The sequence below is a fragment of the Pelobates fuscus genome, chromosome 13 (assembly GCF_036172605.1).
Source record: "Pelobates fuscus isolate aPelFus1 chromosome 13, aPelFus1.pri, whole genome shotgun sequence".
Lineage (NCBI taxonomy): Eukaryota > Metazoa > Chordata > Amphibia > Anura > Pelobatidae > Pelobates > Pelobates fuscus.
In genome coordinates, this window is record NC_086329.1 from 44377820 (window position 1) to 44399152 (window position 21333).

Here is a 21333-nt window from a genome sequence, read left to right on the forward strand (position 1 = left end):
TGATGAAGACACTTTGTGGACAAACAACACTATAGCGGGCATAGGACACCTGAAACCTTTAAATTATTTATAGGTACAGATTCAAATCGTATTAAACCAGTGTTGAACCTACAACGTGTGTACCAAAGGCTACAGTGTCGATCAGGATGGAACAAAAGACAGCCTTCAGCATGTTCCTTTATTACTCCTATTACTCTGAACCAGTTTACACCTAGCTGAAGGAAATATAGCTTTCACTAGAGGGCTGCAGACTAATAGGACCCGTTTTTAGGATGTCCCATTCAGAGCTGCTTGTAACATAATAGTAATTTTCTCCTGAAGAATTGAGACAGATTTATTGATATTAGTCTGGGGCAAGCGCTAAGAGCTTAGCAATTACTATAAAAACCAGTAGAATGTTTTTGCCGATTGGTCTACTTTTAAATATTTGCCCAAGGATTGCATTTTAGACATGTGTGTTTTTAGAAAATTAGATTAAAACAACACTATTCTGCTGCAGTGTTTGCTTTTTCATATTTCTTCATAAGGCTGTGTCTTAGCTATTTTACAATAGTAATAATGGGGTGGGGTGTGAGAGGATGGTGGGCGCACAGACTACCTGCTCTCTGTGTATTTTTATCTCCACATGTCTTTGTCCTCAGCAAGTCCCCAGATCCTCCTCCTCCACCCGTGGAAGGCTTCCAGAAATCTCTCTCTCTCCTTTCTTTCCAACGTTTTCCAATCCTCTCTCGTACTTCTCTTCCTAAAGGGTGAGCTTGTGCAACCATCTACCGTGCAAACTATTTAGATTTGCCACCTAGGCAGAAAGCATGTGCTTACTTTTTAGTACTCTATTATTAATTAATCGGTTGGCATTGGCATTATAGGAACAAAAGGCTATAAGGTCTCTGGTCATGTTATCATCATGACAGCCAGTTATTCAATGCTACGTGAGATCCTCCTGAGGAGTGGAGGGTTAGAAGATGTGTCTGCCTAGGGATCCAGTCCAGCATTGCATGTACTTTGTATGTTGTGTCCAGTGCCTAGCAAAGTTGATCCCCTCTGATTATCACCGTTCAGACTCTATTCAGAATTTATATTTTATTCCTACTCTCCACTTTAATTTGCACGTCTTTCCATAGTTCATGCTGATACAGCCTCATGGTGGGCAATTGTTACATCATGGGATGTTCAATTTTCACTTGTTTCTGCACAATATTGGCTAATACTGTCCAATGTAAGCAACACGTACCGTACCGGTATGGAAACTTGATCATACGATGTGTTCAGCAGATGTCCTTTACTAGTCTCTCCAGTTTCCTTTAGAAGCTAGCTGCATAGTGTAGTACCAGTAAGTGAAACTGTACATTGTAGTGACTGTAAAATAAATACATTTTAGTTTATTAAATTAACAATAAAAATCCACAAATACATATACGGTATGTCTAGATCTGTGTGCAACGTACCCTTCCTGCTATATTCCTGTATTGAGACAGAAGTGTAAGACTGCTTTTCTAGTTCCTAGTTCATGTCTGTTTTTTGAGTTTGATTTTAGAGTTTTCTCTGGTGTCTGCATACTGGTTTGTGTATTTTTTTATTTTTTTTTTATATGCTATTAGTTCAGGCCTTGGACGTTAAGAGTGTTCTGCTCTTATTGCGCAATGATTCCATACATCTGCTGAAAAATGCTTGTACAGTACTTTGAATTCTGTTACAATTTTCAAAATATAAAAAATGTGTTCGCAGACAGTCTCAGGCAGTGAATCCAGTGCGGCGGAGATCCTCAACCCGAATTTCCCTGGTAAGAGCACTATTGACAATGGTTGTTTTGCCACTTGACTTCCTGTATCATTACGGGACTCATTGAAACTGTCAAATTAATCTTTCCAGCCAAAGCACCAACCTTACATGATGAGCCCACCCCACCAGATTCTGTATAATGGACACTTTAATGAGCAGTACAACAATTCACAAGGTAAGATGACACTACTTTGAGATTTGGGGCATTTAGTCAGTTTGACTTTCTAGAATGCAGGAAGAATATTAGTGATTAGTAATTTTTATTAAGATATAAATATATCATAAACAAATCTTATTAATGACTTAATGACTAAATCCATCTACATGGGTGGATGGATTTAGTCACTGAATTATATACAGAGAGAAATACAATTGTCTAAGTAACAGTATAAATTAGAGTTCTCCAAAATCTGGCCCTCCAGATGTTGCTGAACTACAACTCCCATGATTCTCTGGCTATCTGTTTCATTCAAAGAATTATGGGAGTTGCAGTGCAGTTCAGCAACATCTGGAGGGCCAGAGTCTGCAGAACCCTGGAAATGATTTGAACAAAAGTATTTTTTTTTTTTTTTTTTTTTATAATTCTTTATTTTTGAGTGCTTGAGTGAACATAAGCATCTCACAATGCCACAACAGCATATGCAAGATTGGTATTATTACAGCATTTTACAGTTATGACATTTAGGTTTAGCACATTTTTTTTTGTTGGTATAAAGTTAGTCAAGTAATACATATACGTCTTATGGTTGTACACAGAAATGAAAGTAAAGCGTATAAACTAGACGTGTCGAGTAACCGATAGAAAATAGAGATAAAATAATAAGGTCAACAATTATACTGTGTTAGCAATCTATTAACAGGAGTTAACATCCACTAGGCGTGAGTACAAACGAGGAGGCACATGCGGGCAGTCTGCTTCCCTACCCACATTAAGCAATGTACTTGAAGCTTGATATCACTCTCATCAGGGTTAATCTGTACCCCTCATGGTTTATGCCATGGGGGGATCGGAACATGTTTAAGAACAAATAAGAGGTACAGTGTACTACCATTGTTCCATTGTCAAAATTATCTTTGTCTGTTTAGGCCTCTCTATAACCCTAATAAACATTAAATGTTAACTACACATTGATCTATGAGAGTGAGACAGGTGAAACATTGCAGTTTTATAGTGCGAGCATGAAAACATCAGGCTTTACAACTTCAGTGGAATCTATTAGCTTGTTATGCAGAAGATACTGCACATCTTGAAGAGGGTAGCACTGTCATCAGTAGTGTTCCTGTTGTGTGGTATTGGGGCCAGTACTGTTTATATTGTGAATCAGACTGTGCGGTGGTATCTTGCAGAGTCTCTACTTTAGGGTCTGCAGGGCACAGATGGTCTCTGAGGCATTCCGCTTCAATCAGCCTACCCCGGCTCTAGGTTTTTGGTCGTCGGGATCGGAGCGCTGGTGTGGTGGATACCTTAGTGGGGCTCCGTCTCTCAGGAGATCTCTTTGTCTCTGTTTGTCCCTGGTGGGTGGCTGTACTGCTTGCCGGTTGGAGTCAATGCTGTCGGCTTGGCTCCTGGGTCGCAGAAACGTGTGGCTGTGGTCGGGGGCTTTGAATGCCGCTGTGAGGTAAGTGGGTCGAGTGTGCTTGGTGGCCCTGCGCTTGTGTGCGTCAGGGCCAGTGTTGTCGTCCGCGAGGTCTGCCTTCTTGCCCCGCCGCCCCGGCCTCCTTCTTCGATTCTGTCTGAGGGCCGCTCTGGGGGCTCCGGGTGGGTGTCCGCACAAGAGGCGTCGGGTGACAGGACGAAGCCAAGCCATTGCTTCTTTCATTGCCCGCCTGTAGAGCCATCTCCTGGTGCTGAGCTTTTTCCATAGGTTGGTGCCAAGTCGGTCATAAAATATGAGCGTATGTGCGGGCGGCTTGACCGGGAACCTGTTTGTCACAGGTCGTGTCTGAGGCGCCATCTTGTGTAGGCCCCGACCGCCGCGGGCATTATCAGTGGTTGTCGCTTGTTTGTGTCTCGTTGTGGGGGTGACCGTCCCCAGCGGAGACCGGGATATCCCCCACCGGTCCAAAGGGGGGGGTAACAGGGCATTTTGTGATTCATGCTTGTGAGCGGGTCCAGTGCCGGGTGATCGGCTGCTTCCCCCAGGCCCTAGGCTCCGCTCCAGTGTAGGCCGCATGGCCGGGTCAATTGCTCGTGTGACATTTCGGTGCGAGATTAGTACCGTTTTGGTCCCAGTGAGGTTCTGCATCGTGTTCTGGGCACCGTGGGCCGTTGGCTCGGTTTGATTTGTCAGGATTGGCATTTTTGTGACCTCCAGAGCAGGAGCTCTCAGAGAGCACGTCTCTCCATCTTGGCTGTCAGGCCCCGCCCCCGTATTTTTTTTTTTTAATGCTCATTACAAAACATTATCAATTACGGTAGTAAATAGAGAAATAACTGATCAAAAATATTACACTTTATTTATTTATGTATATACTTTTTTTTTCCCCTTGTGCGGAGAAATAGATTCTACTACAATGCTGATTTAACAAATGTCACAAATCCAATTTTTTTTTTTTTATCATCAGATGCCTGTGTTCTTTTACATGGAAAAAATGTAATATATATATATATATATATATATATTTTTTTTTTTTTTTTCTCACCAAAATGAATACAGGCATCAGGTAAGCTAATTGGATTTGTGAAACCTGTTAAATCAGTGAGGCAGTAGAGCCTAGTTCTCTGCACAAGGAAAACCTGGACAATCTCTGGCATAAGACACAAAGATCTATGAAAGGCAAGATTATACTATAGAACAGGCATAGGCAACCTTCGGCACTGCAGATGTTTTGGACTACACCTCCCATGATGCTTTGCCAGCATTATGTGTGTAAAAGCATTATGGGGGGATGTAGTCCACAACATCTGAAGTGCCGAAGGTTGCGTATCCCTGATATAGAACGTGGGTAGGTAACCTTTGGACATCTCCCATGATGCTTTGCCAGCATTATAGGTGTAAGAGCATTAAAAGATATGTCATCCACAACACCTCGAGTGCCAAGGGTTGTCAACCCCTGCTATAGGGGAAAAACACGGTCTCAAAATTTACCTGGAGGTGGCGCACTAACTCAAAATATCACCTATACAGAAATAAAAAAAAATCAATTAATTAATTTAAAAACAAAATAGGACAACGTTCCTTATATTTATTATATATTTTTATTTTTTTTAAAGGGACATGAATATATAATTTACACCTTGTGCACAGCCTCCAATAGAAGGTGTAAGCGGTTATGTACACACATATATTTTTATGTTGTTTTGCTTTTGCAGATAATCTTCCAGTGTTTGTGAGCAATCAGAATGGATACTATTACCACTCCCAAACAAGCCTTGACAGAACACCGCATGATTACAATGGAAGAATTCGTAATGGAAGTGTTTATAGTGCCCACAGCACCAACTCTCTGAACACCCAACAGCACTATATGCAGCCTTCTCCAATGTCATCCAATCCCAGCATTACGGGAAGTGACATCATGAGACCAGAGTACATCCCCTCCCACCGCCACAGTGCTCTTATCCCACCTTCCTATCGTCCCACCCCGGATTACGAGACTGTAATGAGGCAGATAAATAGGGGCATGATACATTCGGAGAGACAGAGCCATTCTATGAGAAATCTGAACATAGGGAATTCCTATGCTTACAGCAGACCTGATGCATTGGTTTACAGTCAGCCTGAAATTAGGGAGCACTCCCAGTTCACCAATCCACAATCCAATCATTATCCATTCAATATGAATTACAGCTTTCACAGCCAGTCTCCTTACCCTTACCAGGCTGAACGTAGGCCTGTTGTTGGAGCAGTCAGTGTACCAGAGCTAACCAATGTCCAGGTCCAGGACTACACTGCATCCAACATAATGAAGACACAGGTCTATAGGCCTCCACCTCCTTATCCATACCCACGGCCAGCCAACAGCACCCCTGATCTCACTCGACACCATACCAGCAGTAGCAATCCAGACCTGATCACCAGAAGAGTTCATCACTCTGTTCAGATGTTCCAGGAGGACAGTCTTCCTGTTGCTCATTCTCTTCAAGAAGTAAGCGAGCCACTGACTGCGGCCCGCCATGCTCAGGTGCAAAAGAGGAACAGCATTGAGATTGCAGGACTGACTCACAGTATAGAAGGGATGAGGGTGAAAGAGAGGACAGTGTCAACTTCTGCAGCACCACAGAGAGTGTTGGCAACAGAAGGGCAAACTAGTGTCTACATGGAGAGAACAAAAGAAGAGCAGGGTGGAGATCATGAAAGAGGGAAATATGGTCACAAAAAGTCCCTGAGCGATGCCACCATGCTGATCCACAGCAGTGAGGATGATGAAGATGATAATGAAGAAGACAACATAACTAATATGCCGCAAGCACCTATCTGCTATGATCGATCACAGCTCCGTACCGTCATGGAAACCTATCCTGATGAGACAGACCCAAGTTACCCTTTCAGTTCTGTGCCCCCCAACCACTTGCATATCTATGAGAATAAACAAGCTGACATAGAGAAGGAGAAGAGGCTGAAGGTGGTAAGCCTGGTGCACGTTGATGAAGACCTCATGACCCACAGACGAGGAGAATGCACCCTAGCTCCTTCAGTGTCTGAATCTGACCTGACAGCAGAAACTGTGAGGTATCGGCTGAGAAAAGAACCCATGAAAAAGAGGCCAGTATCTGATGTCCTGTCAGGCAGAAAGGATATTGTTGAAGGACTTCCACCTTCAGGGGTAAGTAGTGCTATGCATGGAAGCTCTGCATGAGGTGGCATTAATGCATAGCTTAAAGCTTTGGTCAAAGGTGGATAATAAACAGATGGGTTGGCATGGAGGATGTCAACGTCTGTTCATTATTATACTTTATGATAAAACACTAAATGGTGAAAAAAAGCGTACATATCTGATATATTTTGAAACTCAGTTGTTCTCAGGCTAATCTGATTATAAACATTCCTGTCAGAAGTAGCAGTAATAAGGCTTTAATCAATGCTTAATAAGAAACATGAAAAGGAAACATTGTAATTGGTTTATTTTTCAGAGAAAGGCAAACATCATCAGTGAACAGCAGGGTTCTCCAGCCCTCATCCTCAAAATGCTGTTGGATTATATTAATATATTATAATAATTGTCTGACTGGCAGATCAGCAGACTATTCTTGGAAATTGTAATCCAACTACAGCAGGACGGCTAAGGTTTCCATTGCTTACAGCTTTACGTTTGGCTAATTATCTGATCTCCCAGTAGTGTAGACTGTTCGTGGGCATAGCTGTTCCAGCAGGTCCAGTGTGTATTCCATACACAGGTTAATATAACCTAAATACTTCCTCATCTTCAGGGCATAAAGAAGACCCATCGAGCAGAAATTAAAAAAATGGGTCCTCTGAAGCTTGCAGCTTGGAATGGACTGTCACTGTCCCGCGTGCCTTTACTGGATGAAGAGAAGGAGGAGCCTGCTCGGGCAACGAATGATGAAAGAGTAAATATCTTTACATGATTTACTATTTTTAAAGCAGAGTTATTTTTATTTTATTTTTTAATGCAGAAGTAGAGAGTAGAAATTTTAGGAAGGAACACTCCAAACACCAACACAACTTAAAGGGACACTATAGCCACCAGAACCACTATTATTATTATTTTTATTTTGCCATTTATATAGCGCCAACAGATTCCGTAGCGCTTTACAATATTATGAGTTGGGGGATTTAACTATAAATAGAACAATTACAAGAAAACTTACAGGAACGATAGGTTGAATGTCCTGCAGTCTTAGAAATGTAAATTCTGCCTTTTTCCCAAAATGTTGTGCAAAGAGCTAATTGAGGGTAACAAACAATGCAAATAAGTAAATAAACCAATATCTAAGTAATCAGTAACGTAATTAGCAGCTACCACACAGTTATGTGCAATTCCAAAGTAAACTACAGAAAAAAATACAGTTGAGCGCTAGATTTAAACTATCAAGTGCTATCAATGAAAATATTCAAATGTGATAGCGATATCACCCAAAAATGTGTCACTTATCTTGTACTATAATTATAACTATATACTATTCGGTATTTGTACCCTTAAAGGGACACTCCAGTGCCAGGAAAACAAACCGCTTTCCTGGCACTGCAGGTCCCCTCTCCCTCCCACCCCCCATCCCAGGTTGCTGAAGGGGTTTAAACCCCTTCAGTGACTTACCGGAGTCCAGCGCCAATGTCCCTCAGCGTTGGTCCAGGTTTCGCGCACGCTCCTCCCCAGCCAACGTCATCCGGCGGGGGACAATCGGTTGCGCATGCGCGGCCGCCAGCGGGGTGAGACCTAATGCGCATGCGCGTCAACGCCGCACACGTGCATTAGACCTCCCCATAGGAAAGCATTGAAAAATGCTTTCAGTGCTTCCCTATAGGGATTTTAGCGACTCTGGAGGTCCTCACATAGCGTGTGCTAGAAACCCTGCAGTAGACAGCCACTAGAGGAGGAGTCAACCCTGCAAGGTAAATATTGCAGTTTATGGAAACTGCAATATTTACAGTTGCAGGGTTAAGGGTAGTGGGAGTTGGCACCCAGACCACTCCAATGGGCAGAAGTGGTCTGGGTGCCAGGAGTGTCCCTTTAAGAAAACAAAAAATATTCAAAAAAGTGGAAAACCTTTTAAACTAATATCATATAAAAGTGTCTAAAATTCAACTCACATATTCCAGAGCTATAAAATCTAAGACATTTGGATCTGCTTAGGCTACCACTCCCCTCTTGGTAGGTAGGTGTATTGAAAGGATATATTTGCCTTACCAGGCAGCCCTACAGGTAATCTGAATACAGAAGAAAAATAATATATAATATAATGTTGTTTAAAAAGCTTATACTCACCAGAATAGAGTCTATAAAATGGCTCATTAGATCGGCGTTGTATAGTTAAGGGCGGTGGACCATACCACCTCTCTTCGGTGTACAGGAACTGGATGACCAAATAGCATAAGTATATATACTTTATTGCAAAAATGAACAATAAAATCTTGTGTACTTTATGGTGTGTACGTTATGCTGAAGCTGAAATACTTTTTCTTTTTTGAATATGAGGCCACGTATCAAACTAGTTTTACCTGTCATTAGGAACACTGTCAGTGACTTGATAAGAACTGCTTAGAGAAAAGAAACAATGACCTGTGTTTACTGGCAGGGATTCAAATATAGCCACTATAAGTTTGCAAAATACTTTATTTTATTATAAATTCCCTTTTAATTTCCAATCCACTGGCAGACAGTTGTGCTAGGCTAATGACTAAATGGTTACAGAATAGTAGGATTAAGGCCAGTGTTCTGATGCTATTTTGTGTTTTAGTGTAAGCTCCTCGAGCAGCGGCTGGAGCAGGGCATGGTATTCACAGAGTACGACAAGACTCACAAGAAACGTTTGCCAGAAACTGAATGTTCCATTGCACGGCTTCCTGAAAACGCAGAGCGGAACAGAATCCAGGATGTCCTCCCTTACGATGATACCCGGGTGGAGCTGGTCCCAACAAAAGAAAACAATACCGGTTATATTAATGCTTCTCACATTAAGGTGAGAATACAGTGTTATTTTAGTTGTTGAAATGCTTCATGGTGCACAGGCAAGGCCACTTATATGGTCTAGTACACTACGGTGTCTGCAGAACACCAAGTCTCGGTGGGTCACAAAATATCAAACCCTGGGTAGCTGGTGGGCATTAGTTCTAGATAGTCACAGCTATTCTCTTTGGAGGTTGTCGGGATGTAAGTACTAATCTGATCTAAGTACATTATACCTTATTAGGTACTGCAAGGTAGCAGGCTGAATCATTTGTATACACTACATAGTTGCAGGGTAGTAAGATCTGGGTGTTGGCCATATATGAAATGATCTTTGGGGAGCTGCACGATAGTAAGTCCTGATATCAGTAGGATAAAACTTACAAGGAAAGGGTACATGATCTTAACATGTATAGTTTGGAGGAAAGACGAGACAGGGGGATATGATAGAAACATTTAAATACATAAAGGGAATCAACACAGTAAAGGAGGAGACTATATTTAAAAGAAGAAAATCTACCACAACAAGAGGACATAGTCTTAAATTAGAGGGGAAAAGGTTTTAAAATAATATCAGGAATTACTTTACTGAGAGGGTAATGTCAGGAAGTATTACTTTACTGAGAGGGTAGTGGATTCATGGAATAGCCTCCCAGCTTAAATGGTAGAGGTTAACACAGTAAAGGAGTTTAAGCATGCGTGGGATAAGCATAAGGCTATCCTAACTATAAGATAAGGCCAGGGACTAATGAAACTATTTAGAAAACCGGGCAGACTAGATGGGCCGAATGGTTCTTATCTGCCGTCACATTCTATGTTTCTATAAGTACTTTATAGTCTTTGAGGGCTGTGTTCTAGGTTCCGGCCATTATCTCGGGCTATTAAATTGCCAATTTGCTAAAGCCTTCTTTTTCAAACCTTTAATTAGTATGCATCAATTAGCTGATTGAATACTTCTCCTGTAACTCAGACTTGCATTGGTTTCTGTAGGTGACGGTTGGCGGTGTGGAGTGGGATTATATCGCCACGCAAGGTCCTCTACACAACACATGTCAGGACTTCTGGCAGATGGTCTGGGAGCAGGGGGTATCCATCATCGCCATGGTAACGCTGGAAGAAGTGAGTCCTGCCATTCCGATTGTAGTGTTTTTACTGGATAGAGGTGAAATAGGAGTTGGTCGAATAGGAATCTCCGTCATTCATATCACTGTGTAATAGAATAGAAGCAGTCTGAACAGAAACACTTTGAATCATTGTTACGGCTAATCGCTAAAGTGCAAAATGCAAATCTGAAGTCTCACGCAAGTTTTTATATTTTTCAAATTCGATGTCTTGGCCTAAAATGTAAAATTTAGTTTGAATACCTGATAGTTGACACGTTGCTGAATGATCCTGACTTTTCAGCAGCCCAAGTCTAGTTAATAAGGGTACAACTAAAATGTGGCCACACTGAGGAGTTGTGACATTTGGGTTAAATCTTAGAAGGCAGTGCAGTCTAATCAGTTCAGAACTCAGTGGGTTAAATTAACAGCAGACAACACACTGTTTAAACTAACTTGGTTTGCCAGATGTTCTTAATATACAGCTTCTATGAACGTTATTCAACCAGCTTTAGTTCAATTCACAAACTACTGGAATGAGGTATATCTTGGGTCAGTAAGAATCCTTTTAAGTTGAGGACCCCACCCCACCTATTCTAGGAGACCACAGTAAAGCAAGCATTTAAGGATAGGGGTTGGAAGCAGCTAGTATTGCAGTTAGCACGTTTATCTCACATGTTTAAATTAGTGTAGGACCCACTTATATTGGGTTACTGTGACATAGTGGTGGGCTTAACACGATATGGACAAATGGAGTAACCATTTACTAAGAAGTCTTTAAGAAGTCTTGTAAAATTTAAAACTACTTTTTTTGTGCACTGCTCCTTAATCTGTATTTTGTAAATATTTTAGTGTTTGCAACTCCAGCACAGCCTGTTCACCCAGACATGCATGTTCTAGGTGTGCCCTCCAATTGCCTTTTTTTTTTTCAATTAGCCATTTAGCAGAATGATTTAGGCAGAATGTCCTTGCTAACTTTTGTTTTCCATGCTTCTAAATCAAAGGAGGGTGGTCGAGAGAAAAGTTACCGCTACTGGCCCAGACTTGGCTCAAGGCACAACACGGTGACATATGGACGGTTTAAGATCACCACGCGATTTCGCACCGATTCTGGCAGCTACGCCACAACTGGGCTGAAAATCAAACACCTTCTAACCGGACAGGAGCGAACGGTTTGGCACTTGCAGTACACAGACTGGCCAGAGAACGGACTCCCCGAGGATCTGAAAGGCTTCCTATGTAAGTTTTGCCAGGAATGGCTAGTAGGAAAACTTACAGGAACGATTGGTTGAAGAGGACCCTGCTCAAACAAGCTTGCAGTCTATAGGAGGTGGGGTGTAAAACCCAATAGGACAGGAAATAGAAATCAAACAAGGTGGAAGAGAAGCAGAGCTGGAGGAGAGATTAGAGTGCTGCCCTTTAGGAGAGAGCCAGGGACAGGTATGTGAGGTAGAGGTAAGCTTTCCTAAAGAGATGGGTTTTAAGCCACTTTTTAAAGGATTGAAGATTAGGTCTGATGGCGGTAGGCAGGCTATTCTATAGGAAGGGAGCCGCCCGCGAAAAGTCCTGCAAAGCGTCCGTTGGCCGTACGCGTGTGAGCAGCGGACAGGAGAAGGTCACGGGCAGAGCGGAGAGACCGAGAAGGGGTCCTATAGATCTGTGAAGAGATATAATAGGGGCTAGAGTTGTTCAATTCTTTATAGGTATGGGTTAGTACTTTTGAATTGACTCCTATAGGATACAGGAAGCCAATGTAAGGACTAACAGAGGGGTAAGGTGTAAGGGGATCGACTAGAGAGGAAAATCAGTCTGGCGGCAGCATTCATTACAGACTATAGTGGGGCAATACGGGTTTTGGGAAGACCAATTAGGAGGGTGTTCCAATAATCCATGTGGGAAATTACTAGAGCATCTTGTTTAAGGGGCAAGTTTTTGTGGAATGTAAAGGGAGTGTTGCGGTACTTCGAGACACTCCTCCGACATTCCTGAGCGTGCTGCATGTGTTGGGAAGTACGGCCTCCTGGTTTACTTTCCCGATCGGTATTTACTTTCGGACTTCCGGAATTCGATTATTGGAAGGCAAATGCTCTTTGGCTGCCTAATAGAGAGAGGGGGGATGCGTGTTTGCGGTGCCTCTATATTTTTACCGATATGACGTTGAACATAATTTCCTGTTCTGGCAGTGCCATGTTATCTCTGTGACCCAGTTCCCACACTTTTTGAGGTCGCTGGGTGACGATTACCAATCAGTGTCCACCTCAGTGTTTAAATAAAGCTTTAGCCGCATTGTCATTGCACTCTCGGGGTTTCCTCTTGCTTCCTCGCATTGTGAGTTATAGGTTCCCTGATTTTTTGGTTATTCGATTTTGTTTACGGGCTCTTCTGATTTCTGTGATCCTGACCTGGCTAGGTATATCTGATTTCTGGTGTCCTGATCTTGGCTAGTTTTATCCTTATGCGCTCTCTCTTTTTTATGTTAAAGCCGATTATATATATATACTTTCTGTACTCATATTCCTGACCTATACTTGTAAGTTGGGTAGTGTAGCTGTGACAGGGATAATTCTTAGAGTAATTAGAGTAATCTGCTTTCATTTTTATTTATTTAAAAATACTGTGGCTGTAGTTGTATTTTAGAGCATGGCATTTAAATGGATATATAATTCACATATCGAGGATAGCTCCAGAGAATGCGGGGATTGTAGCTATAACAGAACACAGTAGGCTCCTTGTTAAGGCTAAAGTCGCTGTCAGCACTATTGCCATTGTCTCATTTCATTTTTCAGCATATCTAGAGGAGATCCAGTCTGTCCGCCGCCACACAAACAGCACCACGGACCCCAGCAGCCCAAACCCCCCAGTGCTCGTGCATTGTAGCACAGGTATTGGAAGGACGGGAGTAGTCATTTTATCAGAGGTGATGATCGCGTGTCTGGAACATAATGAGGTTAGTACTGTGACATCATAGATACAGCTAAGATTTATAGATTTAATCTTTTAACGACACATGCTTTGCACAGCAGGTTAAGGAACTAATGACCACTCAAACACAATGGGTAAAATCAGTGCTGCATAAAAGCATAGCCACTTGTATACATATTATTTTCTGGCCTTCGCATCCAAAAACTAATTTAGTGACTTATCCCGTTACTGCTGCCCTTACAGCTCAGGATTAATGGTAACCTTAATAGTAGGTGAGAGTATTATGTAAGGTATAGTCAACTAGAACAAACAGAACTGAATCCAGCACATATGTATTGGTCCGAATCCGATTTGCATATTTTATATCTAGTAAAAGACTGCAATTTAAGACTGCATTCATTTTACAGTGTACACACGACCAGTCCGCTATTTAATATATCTGCTATAATTGCATGCCTCAAATCTGATGAAGCAGCAGAAAGAAAGAAAGAAATTCAGTTTGTGTAATTTGTCATATGGTAGGGCGAGGCAATGCAATCCCCCACAAAAAATCTGTATACATTAACTGAAATAAACATGAGCTATATAAATGCCAGGGGAAGAAAAACAAAATAAAGTATTGTAAATATAAATAAAACCTAGGAATAATTGTGGTATCAACAATTTATGCCATTGATTAGCACTGGACTACATTTTGGACTAGTTTTCATTGCCCCACCTCTTTTGCCAAAATTCGCTATCAGGGGTAGATTTCCTAAATCTGTGACTGACACGGACTACGACTATAGCCCAGCAGTACCCAACCACGACCCTAAGCCTAAATAATGGACAACTTATTAAAGAGACAATGTAAGCACCAAAACAACTTTTGCTTAATGAAATGGTTTTGGTGCATAGCACAATTTTCTCCCATTTAGAAGTTGAATTGCCTGGTTTATGCAGCCCTAGCCACACTGCCCCTGACTGTGACTCTCACAGCATTTCTACACACTTTTTGAAAGCGGTAACAAAAGTGTTTTAAACTTCCCTTATTGCACAGTGTGTTCAATTCATGCTTATCTTCTGCTCTGTCAATTGCCTGCTAGAGCCTGCAGCAGCCTTCTATGTGTGTGTAATTAAAGTTAATTTAACAGAGCAGGATATAAGAACTTAAATGTAAACACAATGTGCTGTAAGATCTGCTTAAAAAGGAAACCTTTTTTTCTGCCGGTATACTTCTACGACTTCTTTGAACAGCAAGTAGTTCCATCAATTAGTCCCAACATTTACCCCTTTGGCATGGACATATCACCCCAGGTCCCAGTTAATGAGTGGCTTGCTTTCATAATCCTGCCCTGGTAAGTCACTTACCACAACTAGAAATAAACAGAACAATTAACCAAACACATCAACAACTGGTCAGGTGGGTGGGATTGACCTGGTGAATGTCCTGTAGCCTGGAATACAGAAGGGTAAGTTTCCCCAGCCCAGTAAACCTAAAAACGAAATATTTAAAGATATTCCCTCTGACACCCAATGCCCTAATTACATAGATTTAATCCTGCCATAGCCACCAGCATTACAAAACTGCCTTGTGGCTATTCCAGCAGTCACAAACTCCTTGCAAATTGGTCCAGGGGTATTTTTATTGGAGTAGCCTTCTATAAACCAAGCTATTGGGATAGGATGCAAATCATTACCATATAACAAGGTAATCACTACTAATCAATCTGATAATATAAAAAGTAAATACATTTAATGGAAAGTGAGGGTTATAAGGATTATTTAAATTCATTGTATGTCAGCATATGGACTGCAATCCTATTAAGTTTAAATAAAATGGGAGATCTATACCTGATCTGAATGATTAAAAATGTTGCCACTATATTGGGAGATATTTAAGAGTAAAATGTATTCCTAATATTTTTTCTTAAACTGGTCCAAATCCCATAACTTCCCTATTTAAAGGGATATCATAAAATCCAATTTGACCGTTGAGTATGTAGCATTATGAGAATGGGCCAGAGAACTGAGAAGACTGGTGGCTCGTGGGTGTTGTTAATCTTAGTGGCCAGACTCGTATGTCCAGCGTGAGCTAACTGTGATAGTGGGGGCACCAGTTCATTTATAGCAACAAATATCTCCCACTCTTTGGTTGGCACAAACCATTAACATGTTGCATTGTCTCATAACAAACCTTGGCCAAGTGTTGATACACAATCTTTTTTTATGCTACTTATTTTCAGGCCAGGGTAAAAGGGTCGGGTTTAGGATATCTGTTGCTGCCAGGATTGATATAGCCCATTTATTTTTGAATGTGTTTATACTTGAGTGCCACATGATAGCTCGTTTGTGACGATCACAAAATACAACAGAGATTTGAACTTTTTTAGTTTACACTATGCTTATTCAAAGAAATATTTACAGATTGTAATTGAGGTGAATTTGCTCTATGTGTGCAGGTCCATCTTGGCAACAAAAAGTTACTCATAAGACCTTTCATCCTAACTACTTCCAAAACGTTTTGATTCCTCCCAAATGACCAAAAAGGGATTTTTGCTTTAAGAGATGTGACATTTTAGGTGATTTTGTGATCTTCTGGTAGAATTTATGAAACTAAGAAAATAAAGTATACTAGAAAAATAATTGCTAAATTTTGTTTTGTAATTTAAAGACACTTTACCGAGTTTCATCTTTGGGAAGTTCTGTTATACACTACTACACCAATAATGTGGAGAGAATTATGAATGCAGAACTGGGCTCAATATAGGGACTGTCTAACAGTGGGACGCTTGGGAGGTATGAATTTTGTAATACGTGCATCCTTCCATTGCCGAAATTAAACTTTTTTATTAACATTTTGCAGATGCTGGATATCCCGTTAGTCCTAGACATGCTGCGACACCAGAGAATGATGATGGTGAAGACTATGGCACAGTACACTTTTGTGTACAAAGTCTTGATTCAGTTCCTGAAGAGTTCAAGGTTGATCTGATTCGTTATTGAACCATCGAAAGCCTGCGCTTTTACGGGACGATGAGAAGCCTCTTGGCAGCAGTCACAGACTGTGCTATCTGTACGTGGAATGATTTAAATTGCAGAGCAATTAATCATTGGTGCCACTATACAGGTCACAGTGAGATGGAGCTGGTTAAACGGTGCTAATTCATACTGTTCATGGAGACTCCCTTCTGTCATTGTGTGGAAAATACAGATGCCTTGGTGTATAATAACCTTGGCTGGAGAGGAAGAGGATGTGCAGATCCATTGGATCAAAATTGGTATCCGTTGGAAACGGTTAGAAGTTGGATATTTGTGACGGGATCAGAAAATGTAAAAAAATAAGAGTACACTTGGCTGATTTTGCAACAATATTTAATGCTCACTAGACAGTCCTACCTGTTTTCAAGCCACCACAGTTTGTGGATTAGCCGTTGTCACCAAAGCTGTTCCACAGTGAGGGGACAAAACTTTTTTTTTTGCAGTATTACATAAAGCTATGATTTTACTGGTTAAAATCTTCTATGATGCTAATGACGTTTTAAAGCACTTTTTATCTCAAGCGGTTTTATTTATGACTTTTGCAAATATTTTAATCAAGTGCATTTTTAATAAGACAATTGTTTAATTAAGATGCTGTTTGTGGTAAGGCTGGCATGAAGGTTGAATGTGACCATAAAGTGCAGAGTGGTGTTGGCTTATGACTAGAATATTTTTTTTTTAATAAACTGCCAGATGTGTTTAATAATTTAAAGGAGCACTTTATCCACTACAGCTCCTTGTAGTGGTTATAGTGCTAGAAACCTATCTCCAGTTGTCTATCACAGTTGGAGCAGTTTGGCAATAAAATGATTCACCCTGGTACCTATAAATACTCTTCAGCTGTAGATGGTACTATAGGTGCCAGAGAGCACTCCTTTTTTTTGTCAAACTGCTTCAAAACTGTTACAGAAAATCGAGGGACAGCGCTTATAAACACCTAATCACTACAATGAGCTGTAGCGGTTATGGTGTTTGGACTATCCCTTTAACTCATCAGTGCCAGAAGGGACAGCAGTCGGGATTACTTGAACGTTTCCTAAAATCAGACCACGCAGAGAAGCCTGCAGGGGAAAAGCCATGAAATTACATGGATACAAATTTGGAAAATCCAGTTTAGTGAATGAGGAACTGTATTTTGGTTGCGAAACTTGGCTCCTGTTGCCTAACAAAGGCATTCACACACATGAAAAGTAATTTATTACATACACCTTGAGGGGGTGGAAGTCCTTACAGATTTTTTCCATGTAAAAATCAACAGTTGCAACACAGATGTGAAAATTCCAAAAATGGCTACGGACCAGATTGTAATCGACAGAACATTTTTTTTTGTGTTTGTATGTTCTGTATTTGTAAAAATCAAGGAATCATACCATTCATGTTGGATAGAATTTTAATTAAATGGCCAATTTAATTTTGTGCCGAAAAAAATAAGGAAAGAAAAAGAATTATTGCGTTACCACCCAAAAAAAAATAAAAAAATATATATATATATAAAAATAAATGAAACAACCATACAATATCCAGCACACTCACTGATTAAACACCAACTTTATAGCTAGCAACATTTGATTGGCAAAAATAATGGGGATTTAGTTACAGTATATGATCATACATTGCATAAGCCTGCCACAACGTCAATGTACCCATTTTTTTTTTTTGCAGATTCTACTCTAGTAACCTAATGCCTGCTTATATGAGAGTAACCCGCCTACTTGGGAAATCCATCCTCCCAGGGCTATCTGCAGGGCAACGTTAAAATAATATAGGTTTGAAGTCCTAAGAATGCTGACACTTTTTTTGCTATATTCAGCATGGGTAATCACCTAGGTTAATACTGCATTAATATTTTCTCAAGTAGTGCTGGCGATTGTATATATGTATAGCACTCCTCAAGAAAATATTACTGCCGAATCAACCTAGGTGCGTACCCATGCTTATGTGAATATAGCAAAAAATATAGAAATATATATATATATTTTTTGACATATAGACATATCAGCACCGTGCGGCGATATGTTTAAGGCAGGTCATACAAATTCATCTGGTTAGCAAAACCAACAGCAAATCTAAAGATTAAAATATTAACCTGTAGTTTGTAAATGGACTGGCTGCCCATACTCCTGTGAGCAAAAAAGCTGAATATGCAGCTGTACACTACCTGCTATGGGATGCTACACTAGGCATTGTGGGAGAGCGAAAATACCGACATATTTGTAGCTTATGGAGCTATATCAATGGCAATAAGCTAGAATTTCAAAATATCAAAAATAAATTGTATCTATATATCTGCTAGCGGTATATTGTATCGGTTGATTCACTGATATACAACATTCTCCTAAAATCCTTGCTGAGTTTACGTCTAAAGAGAAAACTCATAGAATGTTTTGGTATTGGATGTTAGATGCATTAAAGAAACTTTAAGCACCATAACCACTGCAGCTTATTCTAGTGGTGATTGTGCTGTGAATTTCACATTTCATAGCAACCCCATTTTTTTTTGACAAACCATTTAATTTACAAAAACCTAGGGCTCTCCCAACACTCAAAGACCAGTCTCTCAGGCACTGATGTGATAATGAGGAACATTCACTTATCTGTCCAACCTATGAAGGCAATGGTCGGCTATGAGGGCAGAGGTTGGCTTAGCCAGGGCCGGATAGTGCTTTACATTTACCCTTACTTGGCTGATCTAGCAGGATAAAGAAAAATGTGAACTTCAGTTTTTTGTCCCTTGAACATTTCTTCCCAGTGAAAGGAACACTAAGAACCATTACCACTACAGATTGTTAAGTGGTTATGGTGTTAGGGGTGCCCTGGCGTCCCCCTCCCCTTTCTTAGTAGACAAACTGTTTTAGAAAGTGTTTGGGAGAGAACCACACGCCTGTCCCTGCTACTTCAGACTGGAAGCTCTCTGTTTGAGTAGAGTCTGACAGTGTGGGGCTTAGCTCATTAGCGGAGAGCTAATTCTCTCAGCCAGTGAGCTAGCACTTTGCTCAGTAAAGCTAACGCATGTTGTCTTTTTTGGAGTTTCATGCTCTGCATTGTAAGTAGTGTAGGCCAAGAGCGAAGCCCAGTGTACCCCTGAAAAAAAGTCAAATCGTTTTAAAACAAATAGATGTGTGCCAGGGCACTAGTGGCACCAAAACCACTGCAGCTTGCTTTCTTTTTGGTGCTTTTTTTTCTGGCTGTGAATGTCAACTAATCATTTATTGGATTTTTTTTTCATTAATGATTTTTTTTATACTATATTCAACCCAGTAAACACTAATTATATTTTTAGTGATACTGCTACAATATCAGGACTAGACGACCCTTGTTATCACTGTATGCTCCACTCATATAGGTGAACTGCCTCTGGCTTTTCTACCTTTCTTCTAGTTTCTACTAATTATATTTTTGTTTGTTTTGTAATTAGCAAGATGTAGTGTATATAATCTCTACTTACGTTTGCTAAATGAACTGGGTAATTGATTATATCTCTTGCAAATCTACATACCTTTTCTATGATTTTTCATTTTTTCTGAGAGCTGTGAAATATGCTTTCACAATGAGTTCCAGAGTTCTTTTAGAAAATGTCTCAGGCATACGGCTAGAGGTGACAGTCATGGGAAATGTAAACGGATTTGCATTAAATGCCTTGTCTGTGCCTTGTCAAAAGGCAGCTAAATACCTAAGAAACAGAACAAAGATTCATAATGAGCAAACGGCACCTTTTATTTGCCTAATCTATTAATATACAAATTACCCACTGCATACAGTAAAACATTCTTTTGATCCTTTTTGAAAAAAAATTAAAAAATATATATATATTGAGATAAGTTTACCAGTATTTTGTTGAAAGCGTTCTGAATGTTTTGAAAATGTATATACATCACAAATATTACGTTTGGGAAAATTAGCTATAGGAAAATTATATTCAAAAAAATAAAATAATGCTTCACATTTACTTATAAACTATATAGTATCCTTTGCCAAAATGCATTTTGAGATGTGCATTTGCTCAATTTTGAGAGGATAAATACTTTTTCGTCCTTCTCAAATAAAGACTTTGAATTCTCTAAAGGTTTTTGTGTTAGTTTAGTGCAGGCTTCCCCAAACTCCGGCCCTCCAGATGTTGCTGAACTACAACTCCCATGATTCTCAGCCTATTTCATTGATAGAATCATGGGAGTTGTAGTTCAGCAACATCTGGAGGGCCTAAATAGCCTGGTTTAGTGCATCAAACATATGTGTTGCTTATTTCTGTATCATGGTGACCTGGAGCATTTGCTGTTGCCAACTGTATCTAGTACTAAAACACCATAGAGATGTTTCATGAGGTTTTTGCCTGTGGCTCCTTCATCATGGTTTACTATTAGAGACAGTCATCTCTATGGTACAGAAAATGTAGCATTTCAAAGTGCAAGAATTGAACTTTCACCAAGAACAATCAAAAATGGCAAGGATACATAAAAGAACATGCTTGTTTAATTAGGAAGGTGGAATGGATATTACTCTACCTTTAAATATAAAGTTGACACATTACCGTAATTCTGATGATATATCCTGTCCTGTGTGCAGTCTTCCATAATTTAGCATCACAACTATTTATCTAGAAAGAAAAAAAAAGGGGGATAATCTGTTCTGGTAAACCAGTAGTTTACAGCGTCTGACACTTTTAATTGTGCAATGAATAAATATTACTGTTACATGACTGAGTGCTAACTTTATAACCTTTACCGGCTGTGTAATAGTGTGAAGAAAAAAAAAAACTAGAGGGAAATGTTTGAGAATGTACAGTTTATAGACAATCTGCATCATTTACTAATCTGTGTAAGATGTTTAAAAAAAAAAAAAAAAGGAATAAGGCTAGAGATACATGATATAAAAGATGATATGCGTGTGCTCGATGTGAAGATGTTAGAAAGCAGAGGATTTAGTGTATGTTTGAATTCCGATTGAG

General features: G+C 40.2%; 1 protein-coding gene across 2 annotated transcripts in view; it reads left to right on the forward strand.

Moving 5' to 3' along the window:
* PTPN21 (protein tyrosine phosphatase non-receptor type 21) overlaps positions 1 to 19661 on the forward strand; it is a 47589-nt gene extending 27928 nt beyond the window's left edge. Inside the window, exons 11-20 of one of the 2 annotated variants that reach the window (XM_063439790.1) lie at positions 642 to 749; positions 1726 to 1780; positions 1870 to 1954; positions 5093 to 6546; positions 7151 to 7291; positions 9140 to 9361; positions 10339 to 10467; positions 11453 to 11687; positions 13235 to 13395; positions 16216 to 19661. In XM_063439790.1, the coding sequence (XP_063295860.1) occupies positions 642 to 749; positions 1726 to 1780; positions 1870 to 1954; positions 5093 to 6546; positions 7151 to 7291; positions 9140 to 9361; positions 10339 to 10467; positions 11453 to 11687; positions 13235 to 13395; positions 16216 to 16344 (2719 nt within the window). In that variant the 3' untranslated portion in view covers positions 16345 to 19661. The remainder of the gene's footprint in view (positions 1 to 641; positions 750 to 1725; positions 1781 to 1869; positions 1955 to 5092; positions 6547 to 7150; positions 7292 to 9139; positions 9362 to 10338; positions 10468 to 11452; positions 11688 to 13234; positions 13396 to 16215) is intronic. The other variant, XM_063439791.1, reaches the window with a different exon arrangement.
* Positions 19662 to 21333: the final 1672 nt, after the last annotated feature.